Genomic DNA, 19,386 nt, shown 5'->3' with positions numbered 1-19,386 from the left:
ACTGTTGCAGCAAATTGCAGGGAGACTTCTTTGTGTCCTTCTGTTGCAGGGAGCTGAAGGCAGTCCCCTGGGAAAACAGCTATCAAGAGGAGGGAGGGCGTCCTCCTAAATAAACCAGACGGGTAGCTCACTCACATACAGCACTGCACTACTCTGGGCTCCCAGAGTTTCAGACTGGAGCTGGCTCCCTGGACCTAGCATGCTTCCCTACCCCTGGCCTGCCCACTTCCCATAGTTCCCAAATGCGGCAGGAACCCTATTAGGACTTCTCTTAATGTTATTTTCTTAAAGGATATATCTGAAGTTTTTATTAAAAAAAAAAAAAAAAGAAAGAAAGAAAAAAAGATTTGGCACCAGATAGTTTGGGCTGGGGATGGACTTCACAGGGTGAGCGCTCCCAGATTTGCCCTGACTGTTGCTTGTAGTGCAGCTAACTTTCCATGAATTTATTATGTTGCTTACACTCTAGAAACTGATCATCCCTTTGGACCACAAAACTGCTTATGTCAGCTTCTTTGATCTCACAGAGGCAAGAACTTGAGGAAAACCCTCAAATTTTAAACACAAGATTTTCTTGCTTAGTCTCATGGCAGTGAGTTTGGCAGAATCACTGGGAGGTGGTATAAGCCTATTATTATTATTGATAACCATCAATCCACTCACGCCCATTTCCTGCATGGTAGCCCTGAGAATTACAGAGGAGGGCATCAACTTTGGCCCTGAAGGTAGAAAGGGGTAAATGAAAGGAATGACCTTGCAATAGATGAACGAATTAAAGAGGAAACAGGTGCATCTTCCCTCCTGCAGGTGTTTGCTGACCTTTTTGATCCTGTCATCAAACTAAGGCACAATGGCTATGACCCCAGGGTGATGAAGCACCCCACAGATCTGGATGCATCCAAGGTAGGTTGCAGCCCCCTGTGTACTTTGCCGGGAAGCTGGCCTGCCAGAGCCTGAAGTGAGGAGCACCTGACAGGAAGGTGGTGTTGATCACTGAGAATTGTAAGCCTTTCCTAAAGGGTTTTTTTGTTTTTTTGTTTTTTTTAAATCCCAAAGCTAGTGCGGTAAACGATTCCAGATGGCATTGCATAAAGTAGCTCTGCCCCTTGTGTATAAGGCTCCGCCCCCATAATTCCAAAATGTGCTCAGCATGTCCTGCACTGTGCCTGAGGGCCCCCTGTAGGGGACCCTGAAGGTCAGAGGGTTGGAACCCACAGTGGTTGTGGCGGGACGGTAGTCCACAGCTGGCCGTGGTAACCCTGCGCTCTGCTTGGCAGATCACACAGGGGCAGTTTGATGAGCGCTACGTGCTGTCATCTCGGGTGCGTACAGGCCGCAGCATCCGCGGGCTGAGTCTGCCACCTGCCTGCACCCGGGCTGAGCGGAGGGAGGTAGAGAATGTGGCCATCACGGCCCTGGAGGGCCTCAAAGGGGACCTGGCAGGCCGCTACTACAAGCTGTCTGAGATGACGGAGCAGGACCAGCAACGGCTCATAGACGTGAGTGGCCCTTGAACCACCTGACCCTGCCGGGGGTGGGGATGCGCCCTGAGCTCTAGTTGGTACAGTGAGGCCTCACAGGAAGCCTGCTGGGACTTCATCTTGTTTAGTATAAGGAAGGAAGAGGAGGCCTTAAAACTGGAGATCAAGGGGCGCCTGGGTGGCTCAGTGGGTCGAGCATCTGACTTCTGCTCAGGTCATGATCTCATGGTTCGTGGGCTCAAGCCTTGAGTTGGGCTTTGTGCTGACAGCTCAGAGCCTGGAGGCCGCTTCAGGTTCTGTGTCTCCCTCTCTCTCTGCCCCTCCCCTGTACCCGCTTTGTCTCTCTCCCCCCAAAATAAACAAACATTAAAAAAAAATAAAAAATAAACTGGAGACCAAGCCACAAAAGTAGTCTGTGGTTACAATCTGCCGAGAAAACTCCAATAAGGAATTGGTGGGTTGGGGATCCATGGGTGGGGGTTAATAGAGGATCGCCTTGCTTGTTGATAAATAGGAACAATTAAGTGTGGAAATCCTGTGTGTACCTGGAGGATGGTCTCCATTGACACACCCAAATAAAGTCCTGGAAAGTAAGAAAATCTGGAAAGGAAATTAGCCCTGACTCCCATTGGAGCCAGCTCTGGGATTCCTGCCGCCTCCATGAGTCCTCTAAAGCTTCACTCTAACACTGGGGAAGACAAAAACCCAAGTCCTTATTTTCCCTTATTTTTTTTTTAGCACAGCTGAAAAAGGATGGCAGTTTCGAAAGTAACTTTTTTTTAAGTCTATTTATTGAGTGAGTGCGGCAGGGGGGACATGAGCCAGGGAGGTGCAGAGAGAGGGAGAGAGAGAGAATCCCAAGCAGACAGTGCAGAGCCTGATGCAGGGTTCAATCCCATGAATCATGAGATGATGACCTGAGCCAAAATCAAGAGTCAGACACTCAACTACACCGAGCCATCCAGGTGCCCTTCAAGAGTAACTTTTAATTAAACTCTAAGGAAAAGCAGAAACCAGTATCTGCCATTTCAGGACATGCAATGCCACAAAATAAGTCCCACCGCCAAACCAGATGAACTAGCGTGCTTGTCTCTACAGACCACAGTCTCTTGGCCTCTGTAGCCATCAGGCCAACCCTCTGCTTGCTCTGTTAAGACAAGCCCAACTCTGCCTCAGGTAGCCACTTGAGGTTTCCAGCATCAGGTCACCAAGCCTGTTCTAATGTCTCCTACCCCTTTCACTCACAGATTATAAAGGGACTTCCCTCTCCATATTGTCTTTATTTCTTACTTCAATGTAATCATATTTGAATATATGGTATCCATATTCATGTTGTTACTGTATACACACACAAAGAAAAATGCCAGTCTCTTGACACTGATTTTGATATGAAGATTAGTGTACTGTTGTTAAAGGCACAAACTTGGAAGTCCTACAGGTCAAGTTTGAATCTAGGCTCTGTCACTTCCTAGCTGCCTAATAGTAGGTAGGTTGTTTTTTTACTCTGAATCAGTTTTCCTCACTCATAAAATGATTATACTTGCCTCATAGTGTTGTGAGGATTGAAGAAAATTAAAAGCATATTAATTAATATGCAAGCACAGACTTGGCACATAGTGACCACTAAATTAATGATAGCTATTTTTATTTACAAATTATTTTACATCTCTAATACTTTGTAGTAGAAGGAATGATAATAAAAGAACCAGGAATGCCAGACACATAGAATGATGGCTGTGGATAACAGACTTTTCAAGATAGTGTCCCTCACTCACGGCCTACTCTGTCAGGGCATAGCATTGGTGCTGGTGGGTAAACATAATCTATAGTGATTAAGTATTTCTATCTGGGCTAAGCTAACGGTTTTCGGCCTTAGCTGTACACTAGAACCATCTGACGAGCTTTTAAAAATCCCACTGTTCAGGCCGCACCCCATAACAATTAAGACAGTCTCTGGGGGAGGGCAGGAACTGGGTATTAGTATTTTTTACAAAGCACCCAGATTATTCCAGTGGGCAGCCAAGCCTGAGAACCACTGCCTGACAGACCTCAACCAAGTTGAAATTTGGCCGTGTAGCACTTGTCCTTGTGTCTGATCTCATCCGTTTCTCCTTTCTGCTTTGTCCCTTTTGGCCTGCAGGACCACTTTCTATTTGATAAGCCAGTATCCCCTTTATTAACATGTGCTGGGATGGCCCGTGACTGGCCAGATGCCAGGGGAATCTGGTATGGACATAGCATTTTCACATTTGCAATGTGTGCAGAGGATTTCCTTCAGATCACCTGCTTGTCCTAACCTGCAGTTGACAGCATGCCTGGCTTGAGCTAAATGAAGAGAGTATTTGGAAATTGTGTCTGTGTATAATACCAAAGTATCGTAATGTTTCTAACATGTGTAAGAATGTATGCTGGTTCATATGAATTATGCATGAGAAAAAGACTATTTTTAAGAAAAATTAGCTTCCTATTATTTGACCTCACAGAGAATCTGTTTCATGACATTAAAACAAAAGAGCAGAAAATGAAATATATTGAGGATTTAAGCAAAACCCTACAAGGAAGAATGGATATCGAGTATACACGTATTTTATCTTGGCCAGCAGTCCTCAGTCCACTTTGATTCCTGTACTTTGGTAGGTTGTTATGATACTACCCAAAGGAGCGAAGTGTTCATGAGCACTTGCTCAGTGTGTGGGGATAGTAAGAATCCATGCAGCAAACATATGTGAAATCTTCTATACCCCAAACATCTTGGGCTGTAGATTAAAAAAAAAAAAAAAATTAAGCAGCACAAGATTTTGGTTGAACTTATTAGGAGAATTAGTGTCAAAACCAAACGTTATTCATATTGGAATTATTGTCATCCATTATAATCTTGTTGGGCAAAAATATATCTTTAAGGGTTAGAGTTGGTCTTATTCTTCATTATGTCAAGGTAACATCATTTTGTACTACTTGTTCAGGCACAGTGGAAGAATTAGGGCCTTCTAGGGAATGAGGAAGGTGAAATGAAGCAATCAAGCTACAGAAGTAAAGGGAATTTTCATGTGTTGAAACAAATGTAGTTAATGTGCAACACCATATTTCTCTCTTCATTAGGCATAATTATGACAAGACATTTCTCATCTGGATTAATGAGGAAGACCACACCAGGGTAATCTCTATGGAAAAAGGAGGCAATATGAAAAGAGTATTTGAGCGATTCTGTCGTGGACTAAAAGAAGTAAGATGTTATCAGAGATTTCTGAATATTCATTAAAATCACATTTTCATTCTTGAAAGAAGACACTATGATGAATTCCAAAATGGGGCTAATATTTTCTAGGAATCATGGCACTCTTTGGGGGTAGGACTACCGGGTAGTGCTTCAAAAAATAGGTGACTTTTTTTGTTACTAGTAAGTTCCTATGCTTCCCTCCCCAGTCCAGAATGTTTTAGGGAAAAGTCTGTGGATCTTTAATTATTTTCCAATTTCTTTAACAGTGTTCTTGTCTATTCTAAGCATAGAGACAGTATAGGATGTAACTATGTTCATAAGTAAACTGACCACAACCTTACCTGCTGAGAAATCCTATATTCTCCTATTCTCACATGAAAAATAATAACAGCAACTGACATTTATTGAATATTTAGTTTGTGCTAGATACTGTATTCAACGCTTTACATGGGCATCTAATTTAATTGGATTGGACCATTTTAATATTTTAAATAGTATTTAAATACTATTAATATTTTAGTACTATTTTAATAATAGTAATATCATTTTCTATTAAGGAAGTAATACAAATTTACCTAAATTTCATTCACGGCAAACATACAGTACACAAGTCTCTTCCTGGTGTTTGGGATGTAGTGAGTAGATGGATATTTAAGAGTTCCATTTGTTCCTTGTTGTAGGTAGAACGCCTAATCCAAGAGCGAGGCTGGGAATTCATGTGGAATGAGCGACTAGGCTACATCCTGACCTGCCCTTCAAACCTTGGCACAGGATTACGGGCTGGTGTCCATGTTAGGATCCCCAAGCTCAGCAAGGTAATGTCACGTGGCCAATAGCCCTGTCGTGTTCCGTCAGGATAAGCTCAGGCATGCCTTCTTTGTGGAGGAAGAAATGGTCACTGATCATTCCTTAACCGTTACTTTCTGCACCTACAATAGAAAATAACAACAAAGGGTTAAGTTTACTTCAAAAGACACTTGTATCAGTTAGGACCAAAGGTTAAATGCTGTAAGAAAGAGATGTGGCTTCAAGAACACAGAGTTTAAATTCTCCTTCATGTTACAAGTCAGGATGGGCAGGCAGGCTGCTCTGCCCAGCCCCTTGGAGTTCCTTCCATCTCTGTCTCTCCTGGTGTAGGGGTTTTCACACTTGAACCTGCAGACTCAAGGCTGGAGACTTGTAAAAACAGATAGCTTGGCCTCACAAGTGATGCTATGCTGCTGGTCAGGGAACGGTACTTTGAGGACCACTGTCTTAGTGTCCCCTTTGCATGGTCACAGTCAGGCTCATGTTCCAGCTTGTGCAAAGGGGAGAGAGGATGTGTGTCCATGTAAAGATTTAAAGTCTAGGCCTAGAAGTGTGCACACCACTTGTATTCATTCCACTAGTAAGAACTTAGCTAGTGGTTATTTCCTCAGCTCCATGTGTGTATTAGTAAGAAAAAGGATTCTGGTAGGCAAATAATACTAGCAAATCACATACTTTAAAACAATTTAAGAAAATGAGCTTCCTACCAAAAACAGAATGAAAATTATTCCAGTGTTAAGAAAATTATTTGATGTGATTTAACTTCATGATTTTAATTATACAGTGAAAACTATTATACAGATGAATAATCAACTCACCAAAGTTGGCATCCAAATGTCAGAAGTGATACAGAAGTTAGTAACAGCTCTGCTACCTTCTGTGTGACTTTGATTAAGTTAATTCCTTTGAGCCTTGATTTCCTCATCTGTGAAATGAGAATGAAAGCAATACCTACTTCATGGTATAAAGGTTTTAGCATAGTGGCCTGGCACATAGTAAGTATGAGCTTAATAAATACTGTTACTGTCTCTTACAGTACATCTTTTCTAAATGAATGTGCCAATGCTGGTGAATCTTTTGTGCTTCTTATGACACTCAGTATTGTCCCCTGTCCCAGGATCCACGCTTTTCCAAGATCCTGGAAAATCTAAGGCTCCAGAAACGTGGCACAGGTGGTGTGGACACGGCAGCAGTGGCAGATGTTTATGATATTTCCAACATAGATCGAATTGGTCGATCAGAGGTAACTAACATCTCTCTCACTTTCCAAACACGAGCTAAGAGTATTAGCCCAAGAGAAAAAGGGAATAGAGAAGTAGCCTAAAGAGCCTCGCCTTATTCACTAAAGAGCCTTGTCCCGAGTCCTGTTAGTGTTTCATTCCATAGTACCGTTCCTACATGGGAAGTAACTGCATAAAGGTAAGCACAGCATACGCTGAGAATGTATAGGCGAGTAAAGGAGTTCACGGTGGGACTGTTCTCAGTCCCTCACCCGAGAGGTATTCCAGCAATCTTTCAGCATTAGGAGCTCAGTTATGCAAAAGGATGGTGGTATTTTATCACTATGATATCACGGAACATGTATGCTCTCTGAGGGTGGTAAAATAGTGGAATTTTCTTTTGATTCTGAACTTACTTTGGTGAAGACCACATGCTGCATTTTTAGATCCTTGATAGTTTCTAAAATTTTATTTTTGGGGGCTAAAGATGGCAAATAATGTATACACTAGGTACATACAAGATTGTGCTCATAAAGTAAGATTCTGTGTATACATAGGATGAACAGCATTCATAAACTGTAGGTAGGCTGGGAGTGATACAGGAGACGAAGCATAAAGAACACACTTAGATAACATGCAGCTAAATCCTAAGCAAGTCCTGATCCCCGTAAGTCATACCAATTTATCTGGATATAGTCCTATTGAACGTATTATGCCCATTTTTAATTTAAAAGTCTCTTCCTCTTATACAAATCTTAATAACTTATTGGCTGGTTATTAAATCTTTGCATTATTGATGCTCTTTCTTCTTCCTTGCCAGCTTTCAAATATTTCATTGCCTATTGGTATCCCTACCAAAAAACTGAGAAAAGGGAAGGAGGAAACACTCAAAACAAATCACCTTATGTGCTCCCACCTCTGGTAAAGTACTTGAGGAAGAAGGAGCTATAAATAAATACAGCTTCTGAAATTTACTGAATAATGTATAGTGTAGTGAATAAAGAAGATCTGGAGCCTAGGCCTATCTGCTTCTAATATTAACTAGATTTTTATTACTGGAAAGCAAGGCAGTCACCACTTAGAAACATTTTTTTAAGTCTATAAGTTAATAGGTGACCATTATAAAAGCTAGAAAAATGCCAAAAACATTTTAAAATAACACTACTTATTTAACTTAACACTAAGAAAACCATTGTGAACATTATTCTGTATTGTCTTCCATTTTTTAAATGATTGTTTTATGTAAAATTTATTTTTTGTATACTTTTATTCATATGAACAAATTTATTCATGAGTTTACAGCTGTTATTTAGGAAAACCGTGATTCTCCTTAATGTATCAGGTAAATCACCTTGCTCCAGATGAGTCTGGACTTCATTTTTCTTTTGCTGCATCCATTGAACTTCACTCTTTTTTCCTGAGTGCTATGGAATCTGGTCATTTTGGGTTTTTTATTATTATTGAAGTATAGTTAACACACAATGTTACATTAGTTTCAGGTGTACATCGTTATTTGACAACTCCTTGTGCTATGCTATCCTCACCACAAATGTAGATATCATCTGTCAGCATAAAGTGCTATTATAATAACACTATATTTTCTTTCATCCTGTCACTTATTCTATAATTGGAAGCCTATACCTCCCACTTCCCTTCACCCATTTTGCCTCTGGCAACCACTAGTTCTCTGTATTTATGGGCCTATTTCTGGTGTGTGTGTGTGTGTGTGTGTGATTTTAGATTACACATATAAGTAAAATGATATATTTGTCTTCCTCTGATTTTTTCACTTATAATGCCCTCTAGGTCCATCCATATTGTCACAGATGGCAAGATCTCAGTCTTTTTTATGGCTGAGTAATATTCTATTGTATGTATGTGCGTATGTATATATACATATATCACATCTTTCTCTGTTCATCTATCAATGGACACTTAGGTTGCCTCCCTATCTTGGCTATTGTAAATAATCCTGCAAAAAATGTAGGGGTGGATATAATTTTTCAAATTAGTGTTTTTTGTTTTCTTTGGGTAAATACCAGTAATGGAATTACTGGATCATATGGTATTTCTATTTTTTTTAATGATTATTTTTGAGAGAGAAAGAACGCAAGTGGGGGAGAGGTGGAGAGAGAGAGAGAGAGAGAGTCTGAAGCAGGCCCTGCACTGTCAGTGCAAAGCCTGACGGCGGCTTGAACCCATGAACTGTGAGATCATCACCTGAGCTGAAGTCAGATGCTCAACCGAGGTGCCCCTGGTGTTTTTTTTCTCTTCTTTTCTTTTTCTTTTTTTTTTTTTTTTTTAAATGTTTATTTATTTTTGAGACAGAGAGAGACAGAGCATGAACGGGGGAGGAGCAGAGAGAGAGAGGGAGACACAGAATCCGAAGCAGGCTCCAGGCTCTGAGCTGTCAGCACAGAACCTGACCCGGGGCTCGAACTCAAGGACCATGAGATCGTGACCTGAGCCGAAGTCGGATGCTTAACCCACTGAGCCACCCAGGCGCCCCATCTTCTTTTCTTTCCCTTCCTCCCTTCCTCCCTTCCTTGTGTGTGTGTGTGTGTGTGTGTGTGTGTGTGTGTGTGTGTGTGTGTGTTTACATTTTTAATGTTATAAGGAACCTCCAAACTGCCTGCACCAGTTTACATTGCCACCAACAGTGCATGAGGGCTTCTTTTCCTCTGAAATCCTCAACAACATTTGTCATTTCTTGTCTTCATGATGCTGGCTATTCTGACGGATATACCGTATGATTGTGTTGTTTTGGTTTCCATTTGCATTTCCCTGCTACTTGTGATGTGGAGCATCTTTTCATGTGTCTGGTTGCCACCTGTATGTCATGCTGGGGAAAATGTCTATTCAGGTGCTCTGCCCATCTTTTAATCTGATTTGTTGTTTCATTATTTTAGCATAGTCTCAGAGGTTTGTTACTGCTTTTGTTTTATCTGCCAGAGGAGACCTATCCATGGATCTATTGCTGAGGCCAGTGTCCAAGGATTTACTGCTTAGGTTTTCTCTTAGGAGTTTTATGGTTCCATCAGTCACATTTGGGTCTTTAATCCATCTTGAGTTTATCTTTGCATATGGTATAATAAAGTGGTACAGTTTCATTCTTTTGCATCCAGCAAATTTCTCCAGCACCATTTATTGACTATCTTTCCCCGTTGTATACTCTTGTCTCCTTTGTCTTTAGATTTACTGTAGTAAATCTAGTAGTTATATGTAAAATTTATTGTTAAATTGGTTTCCATACAATACCCAGTGTTCATCCCAACAGGTGCCTTCCTCAATGCCCATCACCCACTTTCCCTTCTCCCCCACTCCCCATCAACCCTCAGTTCTCAGTTTTTTAAGAGTCTCTTACAGTTTGCCTCCTTCCCTCTCTGTAACTTTTTTTTTCCCCCTACCTCTCCCCCATGGTCTTCTGTTGAGTTTCTCAGGATCCACATATGAGTGAAAACATATGGTATCTGTGTTTCTCTGCCTGACTTATTTCACTTAGCATAATACCCTCCAGTTCCATCCATGTTGCTGCAAATGGCCAGATTTCATTCTTTCTCACTGCCAAGTACTATTTCATTGTATATATAAACCACATCTTTATCCATTCATCAGTTGATGGACACTTAGGCTCTTTCCATAATTTGGCTATTGTTGAGAGTGCTGCTATAAACATTGGGGCACAAGGGCCCCTATGCATCAGCACTCCTGTATCCCTTGGGTAAATTCCTAGCAGTGCTACTGTTGGGTCATAGGGTAGATCTATTTTTAATTTCTTGAGGAACTTCACACTGTTTTCCAGAGCAGCTGCACCAGTTTGCATTCCCATCAACAGTGCAAGAGGGTTCCCGTTTCTCCACATCCTCTTCATTTCTGAGCACTTTGTCTTGTTCCATGAATCTATGTGTCTCTTTTTATGCTGGCACCATACTGTTATGATGACTATAGCCTTGCAGTACATCTTGAAATTTGCAATTGTGATACCTGCAGCTTTGTTCTTCTCTCTCAAGGCTGCCTTGGCTGTTCAAGGTCTTTTTTGCCTTCATGGAAATTTGTAGATTATTTATTCTCGTTTAGTGGGAAATTCTAGTGGTGCTTTGGTAGGGATTCCATTGATCTATATATAGTGTGATTTGGGCAGTATGGACATTCCAATGATATTCATTCTTCCAGTCCATGTGCATGGCATACCTTTCCTTTTGTGTAATCTTCAAATTTCATCAGTGTCTTCTAGTTTGCAGAGGATAGGTCTTTCACCTCCTTGGTTAGATTTATTCCTAGATATTATATTCTTTTTGGTGCAATTTTAAGTGGCATTGTTCTCTTAATTTCTTTCTGCTACTTTGTTATTGTATAAAATACAAGATTTCTGTATATTAATATTATATCGGGCAACTTTACTGAATTCACTTAATCTAGTAGTTTTATGATGGAGTTTCTATGGTTTCCTATGTACAGTACTATGCCATCTGCAAGCAAGTAGTGCCAGCTTTACTTCTTCCTTACCAATTTGGATTTTTTTTTTCTTGTCTGATTTCTGTGACTAGGTGCAGTCCAGTATTATGTTAAATAAAAGTACTTCAAGTAGGCATCCTTGTCTTTTTCCTGATCTTTGAGGAAGAACTCTGTTTTTTCACCACTGAGTATGAAGATGATGTTTTTCTGTGGGTTTGTCATATACGGCCTTTATTATGTTGAGGTCTGTTCTCCCTGAACTCACTTTGGTGAGTTTTTATTGTGAATGGATATGGTATTTTGTTAGATGCTTTGGTTTGCTTAGGGTGTTTATCCTCATTTTATTAATGTGTTATATACCATTATAATGTGTTATATATCAGGTTGATTTATGGATATTTATCCAATCTTGCATCCCTATAATAAATCCCACTTGATCATGGTGAATCGTCTTTTGAATGTACTGTTGAATGTGGTTTGCTAGTATTTTGTTGAGTATCTTTGCATCTATGTTCATTAGTGATACTGGCATGTAGGTTTCTTGTAGTGATTTCATCTGGTTTTGGTGTAAGGGTAATGCTGGCCTCATAGAATGTATTGTGATGGTTTTCTTCCTCTTCTGTTTTTTGGTATAGACTCTTCTTTAAATGTTTGGTAGAGTTTGCCTGTGAGCCCATCTGGTCCAGGAATTTTGACAGTTTTTGGTTACCTGCTCAACTTTGTTACTAGTAATTAGTCTGTTCAAATTTTTTATTTCTTCATGGTTCACTTTTGGAAGATTATATGTTTTTAGGAATTTATCTCCTTCTTCAAAGTTATCCAATTTGTTGGCATATAATTTTTCATAGTAGTCTCGTAAAATCCTTTGTATTTCTATGGTGTCAATTGTTACTTCTTTTTGATTTCTGATTTTATTTGGATCCTCTATTTTTCTTTGATGATTCTGGCTTACGATTTATCAATTTTTAAATCTTTAAGGAGGTAGTTCTTGGTTTCATTGCTTTTTAAATTTTTTTTTCTTGTTTTTTAAGTCTCTTTTTCCTGCTCTGGTCTTTACGATTTTCTTCCTTCTACTCACTTTGGATTTTGTTTGTTGTTCTTCCCCTACATATAAGGTTAGATCATTTACTTGATATTTTTTATATTACTTGAAGTTAGATTTGTATTGCTATAAACTTCCCTCTTTGGGACACAGTGAAAGCAGTCTGAGATTTTTGAACCAGAGTTTTCATTTTCACTTGTATTCATATATTTTTTAATTTCCTCAATTTCTTTGTTGAGGAATATTGGTTGTTTAATAGCATGTTGTTTAACCTGCACTTGTGTTTTTTCTAGTTTTCTTGTAACTGATTTCTAGTTTCATACTGTTGTGGTTTGAAGAGGTGCTTGATAGGATTTCAGTCTTTTTAAATTTACAGATACTTGTTTCGTGGCCTAACGTGTTATCTATCCTGGAGAATGTTCTATGTGTACTTGAAAAGAATGTGTATTCTGGTTTTGATGGGATGGGTCCATCTGGTCTGATATATTGTTCAAAGCCACTATTTCCTTATTGATTTTATGCCTGGATGATCTGTCCATGGATTTGAGTGGGGTGTTAAAGTCCCTTATTATTGCATTATCATCAATGTCTACATTTATGTCTGCTAATACTCACTTTATTTAGGAACGGTGATGTTTGGTGCACAAATATTTACAGTTGGTATATCCTGTTGGACTGATCCTTAGAACATTACATAATGTCCTTTGTCTCTTGTTTAGTCTTTGTTTCAAAGTCTGTTTTATCTGATGGAAGTATCACTGCCTGGTTGTTGTTTTTTTTTGTTTTGTTTTTTGGGTTTTTTTTGGCTTCCATTTATATGGAATGTCTTTTTTTTTTTTTTTGCCCTTTCACTTTTATTTTGTATGTGTCTTTAGGTCTGAAGGGAGTCTTGTTTTTTATCCATTCCACCACCTACTGTCCTTTAAGTGGTATAAATGCTCCAATCAAAGTAATTATTGATAGATATGTACTTACTGCCATTTTGTCAACTATTTTCTGGTAGTTTGGTAGTTCTTACCTGTTCCTTGCTTCTTCTCTTGCTCTTTCCTCAAGATTGATGACTTTCTTGTGTGTGTGTGTGTGTGTCCATCTATCTCTTACAGGTTTCTGGTTTGTGGTTACCATGAAGTTCCTATGTAACATTCTAAGTACATAGGAGACTATTAAATTGATGGCCACAGAAGTTCGAACACATTCTAAAAGAACTTGATTTATACTGCCCCCTTCGTGTTAATGTAACATAGACATAAAACATTTTATTTTGTGTATCCCCTTAGTTTTTTAAATATATAATTGATTTTGTTACTTTTGTCATAAAACTTTCATACCTGCTTTATAAGTGACTGCTCTACTGCATTTATTCCATGTTTGCTTTAATTCATGACATTTTTTCCTTCCTAATTTTCTTGTAATTATGGCCTTTTCTTTTACCCTTTAAGAAATCCTTTGAACATTTCTTGTAAGGCCAGTTTAGTGGTGATGAACTCCTTTAACTTTTGTTTGGGAAACACTCTCTCTTCAAATCTGAATGATAACCTTGCTGGATAAAGTATGTCTTGTTGGAGATTTTTTCCTGTCATACTTTGAATATATTAATGCCATACTCTTTTGGCCTGCAAAGTTTCTGCTGAAAAATCGGTTGATAGCCTTATGGGGTTTCCCTTATACATAACAGGTTGTATCATTCGTTATGCATCATGGTTGTGGTATGGACGTCCATCTTAATGGAAACTATCTATGGTTCATCTTAATGGGAACTATGGTTTCTGAACCTGGATGGCTGTTTCATTCCCCAAGCTAAGAAAGTTTTCAGCTATTATTTCTTAAAAATTTTCTGCACCTTTTTCTTTCTCTCATCCTTCTGGAACCACTATAATGCAAATGTTTCTTTGCTTGATAATGTTCAAGAGATCCTTTAACCTATCCTTATTTTTTATAATTCTTTTTTCTTTTTGCTGTTCAGCTCTGGTGCTAGTACCCTGTCTTCCAGACTGCTTATCTGTTCTTCTGTATCCTCTAATCTGTTGATTCCACCTAATATATTTTTTATTTATTGCATTCTTCAATTCTGGTTCTTCTTTAGATTTTCTCTTTCTTGAAGTTGAGTTCATCTACCCTCCTCTCCAATCTAGTGAGCATCTTTATGATCATTATTTTGAACTCTTGATCAGGTTGATTGGTTATCTGTTTCATTTAGTTCAGTTTTCTGAGGTTTTATCTTGTACTTTTGTTTGGAGTATATTCTTCTGTCTCCCAATCTTTTTTACTTTTTATTTCTCTGAATTGGGTGGAACAGCTACTTCTAAATTTGAAAGAATGGTCTTACGTATAGTTTTCCCATATGTAGACTGTGTGTGTGCCTGGCGACTGGATGGCTGCAGCTGTGGCTGGGATGGGCTGGGGTTCCCAAGGCACTCTGTGTTGGGGCTGCCCTGGGGCTCTCCAAGCACAAAGCATACCTTCTATTTTTTTTTTTTTTTTTTTTTTTGCAGTTATTCAAACACCTCTTTTAAAAACAAAATTTAGTCATATATTTGTTACTATAACTGTTCCATCATGAGCATTTTCTTATAGTAAGTATTTAAAAACATTTTTAGTGACAGTAAAGACACTCCATTATCTTTTTAATCTGATTTTTTGATATCTTATTTGACCATATCTATACAGAATTCTATAACCATATCTATACATAACTCTAATCACAACTCTGATTATTAGTTAGGATATAATTTTAAGAAAAGAATTCCTAGGTTAAAGATGAAGGGACCTTAAGACCAAAGAAGATTTGTATCAAGATGGAGTCCTCGTGGCAGTCAACGAGAGAATCATCTCATTACAAACCCTCAAAAACACCAAGATAGGTCAATGAGATAAGTAAAAAAAATATGTGTTTCAATGACTAGTTTTCTGACTGAATCCTCTTTTGGGGCTCAGTTTCCTTATGCATGAAAAGGAGTGGGGAAGGGACTACAGTCAATCCTACCTAAGGTATGTTCAGCTGTAACAATAATCCCTTCCATCCTTGCTGTTCATTCTTGAGTTCTTATCAAGCATTTTAATGCTGTCTGGAATTAAGTAATTGCATACTATCAGAGTTTGCATTTCTTTAAAAAAAATTTTTTTTAATGTTTATTTATTTTTGAGACAGAGACAGAGCATGAATGGGGGAGGGGCAGAGAGAGAGGGAGACAGAAGCAGAAGCAGGCTCCAGGTTCCGAGCTGTCAGCACAGAGCCCGACTCGGGGCTCGAACTCACAGACCGTGAGATCATGACCTGAGCCGAAGTCGAAGGCTCAACCAACTGAGCCACCCAGGCGCCCCAGAATTTGCATTTCTTTAGGAACGGTACAATTGATTAGGTAGAGGATCACAGGAAAAAGAAATTCGTAGGTAGATGTGCTCGAATTTAATAAAAACTAGTATTTGTGAATCAAAGTTCTAACTTTGTTTTAAAGCAGGAATTATAAAAAGGGGGTGGGGTGGGCACCGATTGATTAGTCAGTTAAGGATCCAACTTCAATTCAGGTCATGATCTTACCATTTGCGAGTTTGAGCCCCACATAGGACTTGCTGCTGTCAGCGCAGAGCCTGCTTCCAGTCCTCTGTCTCCCTCTCTCTCTGCCCTTCCCCTGCTCACACACTCTCTCTCTCAAAACAAAAATTTATGAAAACCAGGAATTTTTAAAAGTTTATCATAATATAACTTACAAACTCTCCTTTAAGAAGCAAACTTATCTTGGGGCGCCTGGGTGGCTCAGTCAGTTGAGTGTCTGACTTCGGTTCAAGTCATGATCTCACAGCTCATGAGTTCAAGCCCCGTGTAGGGTTCTGTGCTGACAACTTGGAGCCTGGAGCCTGCTTCAGATTCTGTGTCTCCCTCTCTCTCTGCCCCTAATCCACTCGCATTCTGTCTCTGTCTCTCTCAAAAATAAACATTGAAAAAAATTTTTAAAAAAAAGCAAACTTACTTGATACAGTGAAAACATGATTTAATTGCCAAACATTTGATTTTAAACAATTTTTCAGAGAGCTATCCACTGTGTAAATAATATCTGAACTACAGATTACTGAGCGCTCAGCTTAGCGGCAGGTCTTAAGAGAGATCCAGGTCAAAGAACAAAACAAGGTGTCAGTGTAATTTTACTTTTACATAAACTCATAGCAGAGACTGATGGGGAAAAAAGGGTTTGAGAGGCACATTAATGGTTTTCATATATTTAAAGAGTTCTCAAATGTAGTAACTCCATCTTTGAAATAATAATAAAAAAAAAAGATTGAGTAGCCCTGTAATATCTCTGCTCTTCATCTCTGGCAATGACCATCAGATATCCCTCCTCTACAACACTTAGTAACAATTTCTTCTTTCTGATTATTTCTCTCAAGTCCATCTAACATGGCATTTTATTTGTCCCAGTATTGTTCTTATTAATTAATGCCTTGCATGTGTCTTCTATGCAAATTAATCATTTGTCTTTTTCACTATCAAAGGTTGAGCTTGTTCAGATAGTCATCGATGGAGTCAACTATCTGGTGGATTGTGAAAAGAAGTTGGAGAGAGGCCAAGATATTAAGGTCCCACCGCCTCTGCCTCAGTTTGGCAGAAAGTGAACTTTCTCTTTTCCAAACTGTAAATAATCTGTCTGCTGGTATGACAGACATGAAGGTATTTTACTCTGAGAGTTTTTATAGACTTGCAAAAATGTAACATTGTATGTCCTATCTTTACAATAAAACTCTCCTTAATATGTTTAGTTTCCCCGATTTTTTAAAATCCTAAGAAAGGCAAATGCATGAAATTACAAGTAGCAGCAGGCAAAAGTGTTTTAAGGCACTGATAAAACATATTTCTAAGACCACTTACACACCAAGCTAAAAACCCTCCATTCATCTAGATGCTACAATATCAGCACTGTAACAAAACTTTATGGACAACATTGGTAGATTAATTCCTCATTTCCCAATCATGTTTCTGGCAACTAGAACAAGAAGAAATTCATTTTCTTGAGAGTGTGGAAATAATTATAACTACACAAATGAAGACAAACAGAGGTTACTTAGGGATGGCTACAGAAAAGGAGTCAGCCACAATCACTAAGTTGCTGACAAATTCAAGATAAGCATATAAAAGCATTCTGGTGACAAATATGGGAAAGTTTCAGATATACCCTGATTGGGGTTGTAGGCACTGGAGAAACTGAAGGCAGAATACATGGAAATGGGGTATCCAACAGAACTGGTTTGAAAAGCATATATGTCTTCCTTTGGTTGGTCCTGAGGTGGAAGAAGGGTAAAAATATTAGGGAAGATTGAGGTCACCAAATCCAAATCGAGAATTATTCCCTAAGCCTGAATGGCCTCATTTCAAATCTTGTTATGCTTTTACATTCATGAAGTGATGTCAGAAACATGAAGTGGCATGACAGAAGAGTTGAGAACTCGGTAGCAAGTTAAGAAATTGTACCACAACATTAAAAATTGTTAACTTCAATGACAGGAATGAGATCAAATTCTACATTCTGTAGGTGACACTGCAGATGCTAGAGTAAAAAAATGTGCTCATGCTAGTGCTTACAAGCACCACATTAATTTATGAATGGCAAATTGGTAGGTGGTAAAAATTTAGACAAGGAAACTGGACCCAATATAATTGAGGATATTATGTTAAGTACCCTGAATGGGATGGGGTAGAGGGCTGTTCTGCCAACTAAGGCCTGTAGACAGATAAGAGATCAGAACTTCACGTAGTAATGAGCATTCTAGGGGCAGAAAGATAAAGGGTAGAGAACAGAGGTATCCTGGCCAAGCATGTTGACTCTACAGCCAGACTGACTAGGCCTAAGTTCCAACTTTCCCACCATATGACATCAAATGATTTAGTTTCTGCGTTCCTCAGTTTCCTTTGTATAAAATGAGCACAATGATCATGAACACCTCATAGGGCTGCTGGGAGCAGAACAGTGATCATTGGGAAGTGCATTTAGAAGTGCTCATCACATTGCATGTACAATGTAAGGGGTTTGTAGAAGAAGGCATAATAACTTAAGAACCAATATTGTATTATTATGATAACTGATCTCTGAATATCCCTTAAACCGTCCTTTGGGCAAACCAACAGACATCAACATCCCTCTTCTGAAAGGACTTACATGAAAATAGGTAGATGAAGGCAAATACATATAGCTAAAGAGAAACATAAGCATACAGGAGTTGAAGAGACCCAACAACAGGGGCATATGCCAACATTATTCCTTTTCTTTCTTTTTTTTTTTTTTGGAATAAGTGCTGAAAAGCAAGCACTGGCATAAAAATATAGGGATACTGATATAAAAAGGAAGCAATCCTTGTGATCTAAACCTACACAACATTTACAGAAGAGTTAATACCTATTTTTCTCAAACTATTCCCAAAACCCAAAGAGGAAGGAAAAGTGAAATTCATTCCACAACATCAGCATTAGCCTGATACCAACACCAAAGACACAAGAAGATAGAAAAACCAAAGGCCAACATCCATGATGAATACAGGCAAAACTCCCTGGACAAACATGAGCAAATTAAATTCAACAATACATGAAAAGGATCATTCATCATGATCAAGTGGGATTTATTTCTGGGATGCACAGTGATTCAATATCCACAAATCAATGAGATATACCACATTAATAAGAGGAAGGATAAAAACCATATAATCATCTCAATAGATGTGGAATAAGCATCTGACAAAATATACTATCCATTCATGATACAAATTCTCACCAGAGTGGGTTCAGGAGAAACAGACATCAATATAATAAAGGCCTTATATGAACAACTCACAGCTAACTGCATACTACTTAATAGGTGAAAAATGGAAAGTTTTTCCTCTAAGATTAGGAACACGATGAGCATGCCCACTCTCACTACTTTTATTCACCATAGTACTGGACATCTAGCCACAGCAGTCAGACAAGGAAAGAAATAAAAGGCATCTAAAGTGGTAATGAACAGGTAAAACTGTCACTACTTGCAGGTGATATGATACTATACATACAAAACACAAAAGTTCCCATCAAAAAAAAAAAAAACAAAACAGGAAGAAAGTATAATATGTGAAATCAGTAAAGTTGCAGAATACAAAATTAATATACAGAAATCAGTTGCATTTCTACACACCAATAATGAAATA

The 19,386-nt window shown here is 38.8% G+C and overlaps 1 protein-coding gene and 1 long non-coding RNA gene across 2 annotated transcripts in view; one reads left to right on the top strand and one right to left on the bottom strand.

Annotated features, from left to right (window-relative positions):
* The window catches only part of CKMT2 (creatine kinase, mitochondrial 2), a 36,623-nt gene extending 19,654 nt beyond the window's left edge, over window positions 1-16,969 (top strand). Inside the window, exons 4-10 of the mRNA XM_025924160.2 lie at window positions 808-903; window positions 1,278-1,499; window positions 3,622-3,707; window positions 4,581-4,704; window positions 5,379-5,513; window positions 6,623-6,748; window positions 16,711-16,969. Coding sequence (XP_025779945.1) covers window positions 808-903; window positions 1,278-1,499; window positions 3,622-3,707; window positions 4,581-4,704; window positions 5,379-5,513; window positions 6,623-6,748; window positions 16,711-16,830 — 909 coding nt within the window. The 3' untranslated portion in view covers window positions 16,831-16,969. The remainder of the gene's footprint in view (window positions 1-807; window positions 904-1,277; window positions 1,500-3,621; window positions 3,708-4,580; window positions 4,705-5,378; window positions 5,514-6,622; window positions 6,749-16,710) is intronic.
* Window positions 3,112-19,386, bottom strand: part of LOC147584310 (uncharacterized) — a 44,157-nt gene continuing 27,882 nt past the window's right edge. Inside the window, exon 3 of the long non-coding RNA XR_015248306.1 lies at window positions 3,112-5,627. This is a non-coding gene — a long non-coding RNA (uncharacterized LOC147584310). The remainder of the gene's footprint in view (window positions 5,628-19,386) is intronic.

The sequence above is a fragment of the Puma concolor genome, chromosome A1 (assembly GCF_028749965.1).
Source record: "Puma concolor isolate L17-30 chromosome A1, mPumCon1.1.hap2, whole genome shotgun sequence".
Classification (NCBI taxonomy): domain Eukaryota; kingdom Metazoa; phylum Chordata; class Mammalia; order Carnivora; family Felidae; genus Puma; species Puma concolor.
The sequence above is the reverse complement of the archived record's forward strand: the minus strand, read 5'-3'. Positions and strand labels throughout refer to the sequence as shown.